Source organism: Ctenopharyngodon idella, chromosome 13 (assembly GCF_019924925.1).
Source record: "Ctenopharyngodon idella isolate HZGC_01 chromosome 13, HZGC01, whole genome shotgun sequence".
In the NCBI taxonomy this organism is placed as follows: domain Eukaryota; kingdom Metazoa; phylum Chordata; class Actinopteri; order Cypriniformes; family Xenocyprididae; genus Ctenopharyngodon; species Ctenopharyngodon idella.
Window position 1 is genome coordinate 34319435 of NC_067232.1, and position 12198 is coordinate 34331632.

At 37.1% G+C, this 12198-nt stretch overlaps 1 protein-coding gene across 2 annotated transcripts in view; it reads right to left on the reverse strand.

The window, feature by feature from the left end:
* Positions 1–11005, reverse strand: part of ppp2r5d (protein phosphatase 2, regulatory subunit B', delta) — a 47285-nt gene extending 36280 nt beyond the window's left edge. Inside the window, exons 1-3 of one of the 2 annotated variants that reach the window (XM_051915985.1) lie at positions 10692–11005; positions 9822–9905; positions 2767–2938 (exon numbers count right to left, since the gene is read on the reverse strand). In XM_051915985.1, the coding sequence (XP_051771945.1) occupies positions 2767–2938; positions 9822–9905; positions 10692–10718 (283 nt within the window). In that variant the 5' untranslated portion in view covers positions 10719–11005. The remainder of the gene's footprint in view (positions 1–2766; positions 2939–9821; positions 9906–10691) is intronic. The other variant, XM_051915986.1, reaches the window with a different exon arrangement.
* Positions 11006–12198: the final 1193 nt, after the last annotated feature.

The window sequence follows — 12198 nt, forward strand, 5'->3', positions numbered from 1 at the left end:
TCTCGTGTTCCACCACATCCCAATTTTCAAATGTTGATTTTCAAATATAAAACTTGTTGAAATGTTTCCAGTATGTGTATCAGTTCTTTTTGAACATTTTTAAATCATTTTGACAAAACCGTGATAATACTGATCATTTTCATACCATTTTATCTCTAGTGAACTCATTTACTGTCATGTTCAAGAAACCAGTTTGAGATGATTTGAGCTTTGTGACATGGAGTGTTATCCAGCTGGAAGTAGCCATCTGAAGTTGAGTACACTCTGGTCATAAAAGGACAGACATGGTCAGCAACAACACTCAGGTGTGCTGTGGCGTGTTTACAAATATATTAGGGGTGGGCGATATACCGGTAGACACAATTAACCAGTAGAAATTTGGTAGACATTTTGGACTATCGTCTGTATCGCGGTTAGGCTCACGTGACATTGCTGTGCTGCGCCGTCACGGCATGCACTTTTAAGCACTGCGGTTTAAAAACAAGTTGTTTTAAACCGCTGAAGCAAAATTAGAAGCAGAAAACAACTAATTTCAGCATATGTGCATGCTCTCTGAGAGACTGTTTCTCAGTGTTCTCTGAGAGACGCGCGTCATGAAGCCGATGCTCATAGAGCGCGTGAGGACTGAACTGAGTGTTTTTTGCCACATAATTGGGCTTGAACAGTTAAATACACATACCTGTGTGTCAAAGTGACCATGTATTTGCAAGTAAACAGAGCCATTTATGTCTTAAGTAAAGGTGCAGTTGAGAAAGACAAGGCTTGAGTATAATGGATCGGTGCAGTCAGTCTTAAAGGGACAGCATCCAAATTTACCTGCTGTCATTATTAACGTTAATCAAACAACAAAAAAAAAAAAAAAAAAAAAAAAAAAAAAAGAGAGAGAAAATCTCTCACTGCTTGCTTTTGTAACTTTAATAAGAATACATGTATATTTAATTTACACAGTAAAGACTATGCATTGTTTTTATACATTTGATTACTTTATACATTTTATGTAGTATTTCTAGTGCTTGAAGTTTTTCATTTGTGTCTTTGTTCTATTGTAGTTTGTTTTCTTTGCTCTTTATCACTGTTTACTTGTCTTCAGTAAGCTTTAGAGTTTTTTTAAGCTAGCATTCATTTTTTAAATGATATTAAAAATGGTGATAAGAATTATGAAATTATGAAAATTATGAAGGTTTGGTTAGTGGTGGCTAAAATGCATCTTTACGCACAATTGCCAGCCTGCATGGAGAGCTTCTTGAGACTCCAGAAGCTTCAAATACCTGTTTGCTGCTCAACACTGGCTTTTTTATAGCTGCCCTTTTAATACAATTAATTTTTGACAGGAACTTTCATTAATAACCCTTTATCTGACTGAGTTCTGCTGTGCTCTAAATCACTCACAAATCTTATGATAATTCGATAATCTGCATTCAGTTTTCACACAATATTAGTTGTTTTCATGCCTTTTGCACAACACTGGACCATTTCATGCTTTTCATCTTCAGAAAGATCTTTCTTCCTCCCCACATTGCATGAGAACTGTGACTTGCTTAATAATGTGGAACAACCTCTAAGTAGGGTTTCCATAGACCTGGCAAATTATTTTGTCTGAGATTGATACCAGTTATCTAAAAAGACATGGATAAATAAACAAATAAACATTTTCTTAGAAAAACTAAAATCTGAATGTTTATTGTACTGAAATCTATAAATATATAAATATATAAATCGTTCTGTCTCCTTGCAACCCTTTATTATGGAAAAACACATTATTTGACACATTTTCATTGTGCCCCTAAAGTTATAAAAGTTGCATTTTTCGACTTAGGAGCACATGTGCTCATTGTGAAAAAAAGTCAGCATCAAGCCCTGCCTGTCATTCAATCACAACAGAAGTTTTCAGCTACATTTGTAAGCATTTACCGGTCAACTTTTTGGGACTACCAACATGCAGTAACACAATGACGCATTAAATGATGTATGCAGTCACAAAATCAGAGACTCTCCCCTCATTGAAATTTGATCACAAGTGGTCATAAGAAGCATTTCAAATGGCTCTCTCTCGGCTGACCACTTGTGATCAGATGACCAACCGAGATAGATAGACAAGTTCAGGTGTAAACAGGACCTAATATAATGAAAACGTCACATTAGCTGATGACACAGTGCTGAATAAATTAAACCACTCGCTTTCAAAGAATAATCCACATCAGATTCTAAGAAACGAACTGCAAGTAACAAGCTTAATTAGATTGAAGATTAGAGTGTAACTCTCTAAATTGTGAGCTGTGGCAAGGTTTCACTGTCCTACTTAGTGCAGACACTTGCACTGCTGATCCAATTACCGTCTACGAGCTGTCATGTGCTTAAACTCCCTGCGTGGCCAGACAGGAAGGACTCTCCCTGACTGAGACTACGACAGAATAATGCAAACAGGAGAACAAAAGACAGAAAGATTAAGAAAGAAGTACCAAAGATGAGAAACAATAATCATTAACAGTGAAAGATTCTAATTGTATTACCAAATTTGCAGGAATAAATCTGCAATAAACAATCCAAGTCACACTTAAAAAACAGCTCCATCTGGCACAGTATCAGGCTAAAAAATAATTCAGGGGTCATGCGAGGCTGCCCTCCAACAGTTATCACAGTGAATGGTGCACCATTCACTGTGATATGTACACAACAACAGATCATTTGATAATTTCCAAAGAAATCTTCAATAAAGAAAGAAGAACGACGGCTGTTCGGCTATGGTCTGTTTGGAGTTGTTTCTACCTTTGAGGGCGGGAAGCTTCTGCAGTTCCCGGTTCTTGCTGAGGTTGAATCGTGATGAACTCTGTCGACGCTCCTTCTTTACAATCTGTGGCCCACCTGAGTACTTAATTTTGTTGAGCTGAGTGGGAGGTGGAGTGCTGTTGCTCGGACGCTTGCTGGCTGTCTGCTGGGCCTGGGAAAAAACACAATGTTCAGAATCAAAATGGCCACATTATATCATTCTATGCAATTACACCACTTCTGGTCACAGAAGGTCAGACTCCAGTGCCTCCTCATGGCAAACACAATCGAAGAAACAAAATAATGCAACAAATAAGAAAAAACAATCCTGCTAGTCAGAGGCAATACTCATTCTGGAGAGCATTTTATTGCAGAAGCATTTGGATACACCATCAATGCGTGCATCTTCTGAAAGTGAACGCCAACTTTAGAAGTACACTAACATAAATGGCCTCAAAAATAACACTAACAACTCCAATGTTTACTTTAAAACAGCTGACTTCATTGTCAAGAAAGTGCACCTGTTAAGTTATATCTGCTATTTCACTAGATCAACGGGTATTCCTCAATGCCTTCAAGTTTTGTTTATACTTTTATATACATACTAAAACTTATTTATTTATACCTGCACTATATGTCATAACTGATTTACAATATTGTTAGGAAGTATCTACCAAACAATACAAATTTAAGTCCGCTAACTGCATCACACCTCAATGGGAAGCAACTGACTGTAATGTAATACTGAGCTTCATGTGAATATTTACAGGAACAATTGAGAGTAAGAAAAAAAGAGAAAAAAAGTAGAATACACAAATAACTTGAAGTTAATTCTGTTTCTGAATAAATAAAGCAGTAATTGATGTCATAAATCACAAGCATGACACTTGTAAATTAAATAATTTTATATATACAGTTTATTAATCTGTAATATAATTTTATCAAATGGATGATGAAAATAACTTGAATCCAAGGAGCTCTAAAATAATTGTAGATTTTTTTTTTTCTGAACCTAATGACAGCATCAGCTGAAGTCATGCAACCCGCACTTCATGTGTTGATGACTCCATTGATGTAGATCATCTACAAATGTTAAATCCAAAAATAAAATGTTTAGGTTACAACTGCATCGGTCTCAAAAAAAAAAAAAAAAAAAAAAAAAAATTATTTATTGTTATTATCACAGCTTTTAAATGTACTCTTATTATAAAAATAACTTAATTAAATTAATTAAAATTAATTAAATGTTAATTAAATTAACATTTATTTAGCCCTAACAAGTAATCTTTTGGTAAGGAGACCTCAAAACTCTGAAACCGGAATGAAAAAAAAAAAAAGTTTATATTAATACTAACTGAAATAAAAAATAAATTATTTATAATTCTTGCACAGAAGAGACTTGGTGTTGTTTACAAACAAAGGGGAAAAAAATTATGTATATCGGTATTGGCATCGGCTATCGGATATCGGCAAAAATCGAATAATGTGTATCCCTAGTCTTAAAGGGAACCCCTGGTGTTAAGACTTGTATGGCTTAATATAACGTAAATGATGTCTCTTACTGAAATATGTATTAGAAAACCAATGAAAGATTTACGTTATTTAAAAAACCCATTACACATTTGGACCGATTTGGACAATGGGCGGCATCATTTTGTTTGCATTCTATGTCAATGACGTCAAATGGTTGCACTCTGTCAGCTACTTGCATTACTCTAAGGCTATTTTTACCGCAACACAACTCGGAATATAATATACGATGCCACATTGTGCAGCTTTTGGTTGTAATTTTCAGTCGATGAGACACAAGAGAAGCGATGTAAGTCTTTACTGCTTTACTAGCGATAAGAGGAGGAAAGAATGAGAAGTTGTGCAGAATGTGGACGAATAAAACTTCCTAAAGATCCGTGTCTTTGTTCTCTTCACTTTAGCCCTGATGACTTTGAGGTTTTTAGTAGACCACAGCTAAAAGAGCTTAAAGTTGCCGATGGATATAAGTGTATGCTTTAACCAAATGCCGCGCCCGTCGTGGAGACTGACGAAGGTAAGCCTATAACACATCTCGATTGAGACAGATTGCCTCAAAGCTCACATGCACCGTGATGCACGAGATATCTGTGATCGTATAAACAGTAGTTTGAATAGCCACAGACACATTGCACAGCTTCGATGTTTTCATCCTCACTAATTTTGCACTCTGGCTCAAATTGAAAAGGCTGATCATGTTTTAAAAGAAACCCTGCGTAAATTAAGACCTGTAGCCTATACTAGATTACCGTTGCACCAAAGTCACGTCACCGAAAGCAACAAATATGAGCTGCATTTTATTGATCATCAGCTAATTTCAAAATCAAGACCGCAATCGGAGAGAACACGACAACAGCACTGGTAAGATCATTTAGTGTCATTACTTTTAATGAAGATGATTGTGTTGTGAGCACCTGCGACTTACTTTCAGTTTGATTTGCGGCAGTTTGCGCGTTGTCTTGCTGAATAGAAAATCAGCTGCTCATCTGCGGTGATGTGTGCTGCAGTAGCGCTGTCATATCTGGCTATAACATGTTATTTAGCCTATAACACGCTCTCACACATTTATTTTTGGGAGGAGTTAAATTTACATATGTGGTTTCAACAACCAGATGCATTTAGACCTGTTCAGTTTTGACTGGAATGTGTCCCAGACCGCCTCCTGAAGTGGTTTGAGTGATCGGATTTATATCCGTCTCGAGTGCGTTTCGGGGGGCATTTAGACCTGGTGTTTTCACGATCGGATAGCTATCCGATCAGGGAAAACGCATGAAGTGACCAAGTGTAAAGAGGCCCAAAGACGCGGTTCTTTAGGAAATTTTCTTTGTCCACATTCTGCACAACTTCCCATTCTTTTCCTCCTCTTATCACTAGTAAAGCAGTGAAGACTTAAATCGCTTCTCTTGTGGCTCATCGACTGAAAATTACAACCAAAAGCTGCACAATGTGGCATCGTATATTATATTCCGAGTTGTGTTGCGGTAAAAATATCCATAGAGAATGTAAGAAGCTGACAGAGTGCAACCATTTGACATCATCGACATAGAACGCAAACAAAATGGTGCCGCCCATTGTCCAAATATATTATGAATTTTTTAAATAACGTAAATCTTTCATGGGTTTTCTGCCACATATTTCAGTAAGAGACATCATTTACGTTATATTAAGCCATACAAGTCTTAACACCAGGGGTTCCCTTTAAGTGAGCGTAAACATTAAGAAATCGGATGTGTATCATTATATTGGATCCATGCATTCGGCCTTAAAGTGACAGCAGCCTATAAATACATGCTGCTGTCTAAGTCATTAATGTTAATCAAACAACAAAACACAGCTTTAACAAAGATTAATCTATGTTTAATTTATACAATGAACACTACAGTGTTGTTTTACATTTAGACCTAATTATTACATTTCTGTACCTGAATACACTACAGTTAGACCTATAGTTAGTCACTTTATTTGTAAATTTATTATTGTAACTTTATTATATTGTATTTATCTATGCTTGTAATTAGTGTATTTGATCTTGTTCACTTGCCTTTCAATAATGTTTGAACTTTATTAGTATAGAAGTACTTAAAGGGTCCGTTTACACCTGGTAACTTCATGCGATTTTACTGATCAGATAGCTATCTGATTTATCAAAACAATTCCATTTACACTTGGCCAAATAAATGTGTCTCCGCAAAACGGATATAAATCTGATCTCAATTACGGCACTATATGCAGATTTAATAGTTGACGTCACCGAAAGCAACAAATATGAGCTGCATTTTATTGATCATCAGCTAAATCAAAGACCGCAATAGGAGAGAGTGTGGTAACAGCACTGGTAAGATCATTTAGTCTCAATACTTTTAATGAAGACGATTCTGTGTTAAGCGTATGTGACTCATTGTGTTCATATGCGGCAGTTTGCGTGTTGACCTGCTGAAGAGATACTCTCATCTGCGGCGATGCGTGTTACTGCAGTAGCGCCGTCATATCTGGCTATAACATGTCATATATCTTACAACACGCTCTCGCACGTTTATTTTTTAGCATTTTTGTGAGGTGTAAAATTTACATATGTGGTTTCAACAACCAGATGCATTTAGACTTGTTCAGTTTCGACTGGAATGTGCCCCAGACCACCTCCTGAAGTGGTCTGAGCGATCAGATTTATATCTGTCTCGAATGCATTTCGGAGGGCATTTACACCTGGTCTTTTCATGATCGGATAGCTATCCAAGTGATTTAAGTAATAAACGGACAGTAAACCCCCCGCCCCAAAAAAATATGATCCGAACCATGAGTTTCGTCATCTGTAGAACCACTAGTTTGGAGTAACTGAAGGTGGCTTTTTATCCACATTTACACTCCATTCTCCGGCCTAGTATATACACCTCATGTTGAACTAAAGTTTAAGTCTTTTCCAATGGCAAAACACTGTATAACACCTATGCAACCACTGTATAACACAAAGTAACGCACCACATCAGTCAACAATCTGCAAGCAAACTGCCTCTCTAACCCGTGGGAGTTGAAGTCCACAACTAACCTAACCTACATACCTCCTTATTACCATATCTAGATTCAGCCCACATTAAACATTCATGAGTAGCCTGAGCTACACCATCAAATAAATATGTGTCTTCAATGCAAGATGAGCGTCACAGAAACCATTTCGACCATAGGTGAGAACTACAGTATTACAGCAGTGGGACTCTCCCCAAAACAAAACTGTGCAATTTTTCTGTCCTTTACGACCGTTGCTTGTCAAGCTGTACGATATGATCCCAGTGAGATTTTGTGTAAAAGCCAAGGCAGACTGTGCAACAACATCCATCTTTTATGACTATGTGATATAAATCTTAGCTAATACAATATTTCTGACACTGCCTGAACTTCTTGTGAGGCTAAGAATAATTGCAAAGGCAATTAATCGGCTGCCAGTGAGAATGTCACACCAAGATATCCAAGACTGCCAATTTTGCCCTACGACAAAATAAATATTTCACAATCCTTGAAATTAGTCTCAGGCAGCAAAAATCACACAGTGTGCACAAGGCTTTTGATCAGAAGGGCATTGATTACAAAAACAAAGCTTATCTCTTGTTTATAGGAACACAGAATCAAAGCTAAACCACAATGTATTACTAACACCATGGCTGAAGCAGTTCAGATAGCTGCAGAAATTGCTAAATGAGCAACATGTAAGTGTATGGCGTTTCCAAAACAATTATGACTGACCTCATGGAAAAATGCTTTACGCACTGAACGATTTTAATGAAGAAAAAAGAGACACTGTCCAAGCAACAAGCGGTATGTGTGTGTGTGTGTGTGTGAATAGACTGCCGCTGTGAAACACATGTTGAGGCCTGCCCATAGCATTGCAGAGCTGGCCTCAGTCACAGGGGTTGCATGACTGAGCCTGACTTAAAATAGACCAAATCAATAAACTTCACCCGCTGCTACGTCACACTCTCTGCCAGTTGATTCCAGGTCCAGCAGTCAGTATCACTTTGAACAACAATGATATATTTCAGTACCAAGAGGGTTTACAGAGACAAGCTATTATGTCGATACAACCGCACACTTCGAGGGATACAACTCAATACCTAAATGCATACAAACGTAATTATCTAGCAAATCACTACTGATGCAAAAAACCTTTCCCTCATCACAATGAATGCTTCTTTTGATAGGGTCTAAAGAACAAGTCTGACTGGATACGGACGCCACAGCAACAATAACTCAAAATTCAAAAGGCAACTCTGCAGTAAACAGAGTATGCAAGTCTACTTGCCTGAAACATTAACACATTAACTGAGCAGGACACTAATCAGTCGATTAAAGAAATAAAGCATTTTTATAAACTTTTCTATGAACATGCAGGCACATTATGTAGAAATATTAATGTAGACAATGTATTTATTAGGGATGCACGATATATCAGCCAGTATGTGTTCATTTTTAATGTTATCGTTATCGACCCGATAAGAAAATTTGGCTGATGTATTAAAGCCGATAATGGATTATTTTCTTCAGCTGAGACGCTTCAGATGCGCACTGTCCGCCATTATGGTTTTCAATTGCTTGAAATATGATTGAAATCACTTCAAAAAGAAAAATACTTACGCAATATACATAATATTATAATAAGAACATAATAATTGTGTGCTTGGGACATGGCTTTTAATGGTGTGACTTTTGTTTTTATAATCAGGCTCTCAAAAAGTTTATACATTTTTTTTTATTTAGACTTATCGGCCAACATATCGGTTATCGGATTTCAAATATAAAGAATTATTGGTTATCGATATCGGCCAAAACTTTCATATCGGTGCATATATACATACATATATATATATATATTATGAAATTGATTGATTTGGGGCAACTGCAATTGAATGTTCAAATTTTGTGCAATGTGCAGTTGAAGCAATACAGTATCTTGCCATTTACTTGATCCATACTCCTATCACAAAATTAAGAACAACTTGGAGACAGAAAAATATATTTTAAGCTACTGCGATTAGATTTAATAACATACAGACAGGCCTACAGTCTAGACTCATTTTGAGATTGGATTTGCATTGCTTTTTGTAGAAGAATAAAACACCGCTTAAAGAGACACTTCAATAAATAGGGGTTGTCTGGAAGAAAGGTAGATAGCAAGGGCATGACCTATCCTCAGCATAAAAGTATGCACTAACCTATTCCAGTGTAACAAGTCAAACGTGCTATTGGAAAAACTTCTGTATGAAACATACAGAATAAACATCATCTAGGTTGCAAAATACAATCAGAATCAACAGGAAGTGCAGTGATTACTTCACATATTACTACGCAAAATGTACGCTGCCTCGTATAAGTCACTAAAATTTGAATTTTAGTTATCTTGTGCCCTGAGAAATGAAAAAGCCCAGCTACAACACTTAGCAAGCAGATTTTTGTGCCAAGACCACTAGGCAGCCCTACAAACACAGTAGGAGCAATCGTTTTTAGACCTGATATGTTTTTAATACTACTGTCATGTTTACCTCTTCTGAATTTTCCGTTCCAGCATCCTTCCCGCCACCGGCGTTACTGTTTTTTGTGCTGCTTTTTGCAGATTTGGTTGGTTCCTGTAATGACCACAAAAAGCACCAATAAATGAACATATGAGTCATAAATGCAGCTCCTTCTGATTTTGACCAATCTTAAAGCCCCATTTTATTATTTCTAAATGGGGATGGTCTGCGTGCAAGCCAAATCATGGGCAGGTCATGCTGCAGGGCTGGTATGACAGGTGGTGGCACCCAGAAGCCCAACTGGAACTACATTTTGAATCAGGCAATGACATGCACAAAACATTGACTGCCATTCTGGGAAAGATAAATGATTTCAGTTCACACTGTCCAGCATCATATACATAGTGCCAAACTTGTCCACTTATATATCGAGCGTTTATATAACGATGCCCACAGCCCATCCACAGCTTGTCAACTGAAACATTGACTCATGCAGGAGACATGTTTGCGTGTCCAGCTTATGCTGCAATCTGTCAACTAATACGCCTCTATTCACATATTAACGGCCGATCATAATCTCACTATAGAAAACTGATCTGTAAAGCAAACGCCGGGTAAAACAGCTATCGAAGAGCATTCCCCCAAACATACACGAGTCATATTTTAAATACACGTCACGATGAGCTAAAGAAAACGCTTTCTCGTTATTTAAAAATTCTTGTGAACATGTAACTGTCAGTGTTTTGACTTAAGATATGCAGGCACAAATGCGCCCTTTTAGCGGGCTAGCGCGGCCTTCACTCACAAAAAACAACGCCAGTAAATACTGCATAATTGTTGTAAACGGAATTCTCGTACGCATTAATTAGACATGTGTTATGATTGTAATCTGTACTTTACCTTCTCTTTTTTAGTTTTATTCGGCATTTTGCAAATGTTGTCTTTAGCCGTGCCTCCGTGATAAGGCTTCCCTTGCACTCGGGCTCTCGCGCACACTGTTACCTCCAGCTCCCGCGCCCTCCCTTCCCCAGCAACGAACTGATTGGTTGACAAAGCAAGGAACTAGCTAGCAACAGCACAGCGGAATTTTTCTATTGGCCGCTCCTCGAACCAGACGGTCTTGAGTTTCCCAAACGGGGTCCTGGCTGCGACGAGGAAGGGGACTACAGCTGTTGTTGACGACTTATCTGGCGTGGAGGTGCAGATTGTCACAAGAGGAACTGATCGTGGGAGGGAGGCTTGTGCTGGTGACATTGACCGTTAACGTGTCAGAACAGGGTCATCCAGAGGGTATTTTGGTTGTATAGGGCAGAAGAGCTGAACCCTTTGTAAGTTTTTATTTGTGAATTTTGATACAGTTGAGGTCATCTGGTTCAGCTTGAGAGTAATTGTCATCAGATAGGCTTGTACTATAATTTACTAGCATAATGTTTCATTCATTAAAATGTCCCTTAACTGCATAGAGGACATTCCACAGCAATTTTCTTATAAACAAAGGGTTAAACTGATAGTTCACTTCACTAAATCATTTGGATCTTCTTTTCTAAAGAAATGTAACTCTACTTAGCTTAGAACAAGCTATACACATCTTCATCCTTATTTCATATGATGGCTTATAGTTTCATATCTATAACTAGATCTGTTTTTAAATCTTTCTTAAAGTCATATATAAAAGCAGTATTTATAAGTATATAAAAATGCATCTTACACATTCAAAATACTTTATATTTTTCAAGATTCCATCAAAAATGTCCATACAGACATCTAGTGCCATCTATTGGTGATATAGCCTATTCCTCAAAACCAATTCGACACATTTCACATTCAATTTAGAGTTCAACTACAAAAAAACAGAAACATGATTTCATTCACAAGCATTTATTTGAAACACAGAAAACAATTTTCATAAATTGTTGGGGTCCCAAACTTAAGTGTTGTACCTGTTAACTATTTCACATATTACTATTTGTTAGCGAATACTGTTAAAGGATAGCTCACGTACAAATGAAAAAATAATAATAATAATAATAATTTACACTGTCTTTTCAAACCTGTATGGGTTTCTTCTATGGAACACAAAACATTTTGAAAGCTGGGGTCCACTGACAATCAGTGTTGCATCTCTTGTATTTCACAGAAGAAAGTTAGTGATGTAGAACTGTAGTATAGTGATTAAATTAGTTTTCATTTTTGGGTGAACTATCCTTTTGAATGGGCTATTGTACCTATTCTAAGAATAAGTTTCCCCAATGTACATAAATCATCGATTAATGCACATTAAATGACCAAAACCATTCAAAGCAAAACACTTACCTCCATAGTAAGCAGCAGCTTCATTTTTTGCTGTTATAGTTCCTCCCTGGCAGCAGGTGTCAACTGTAATATTACTGTCATTAAAACACAATGT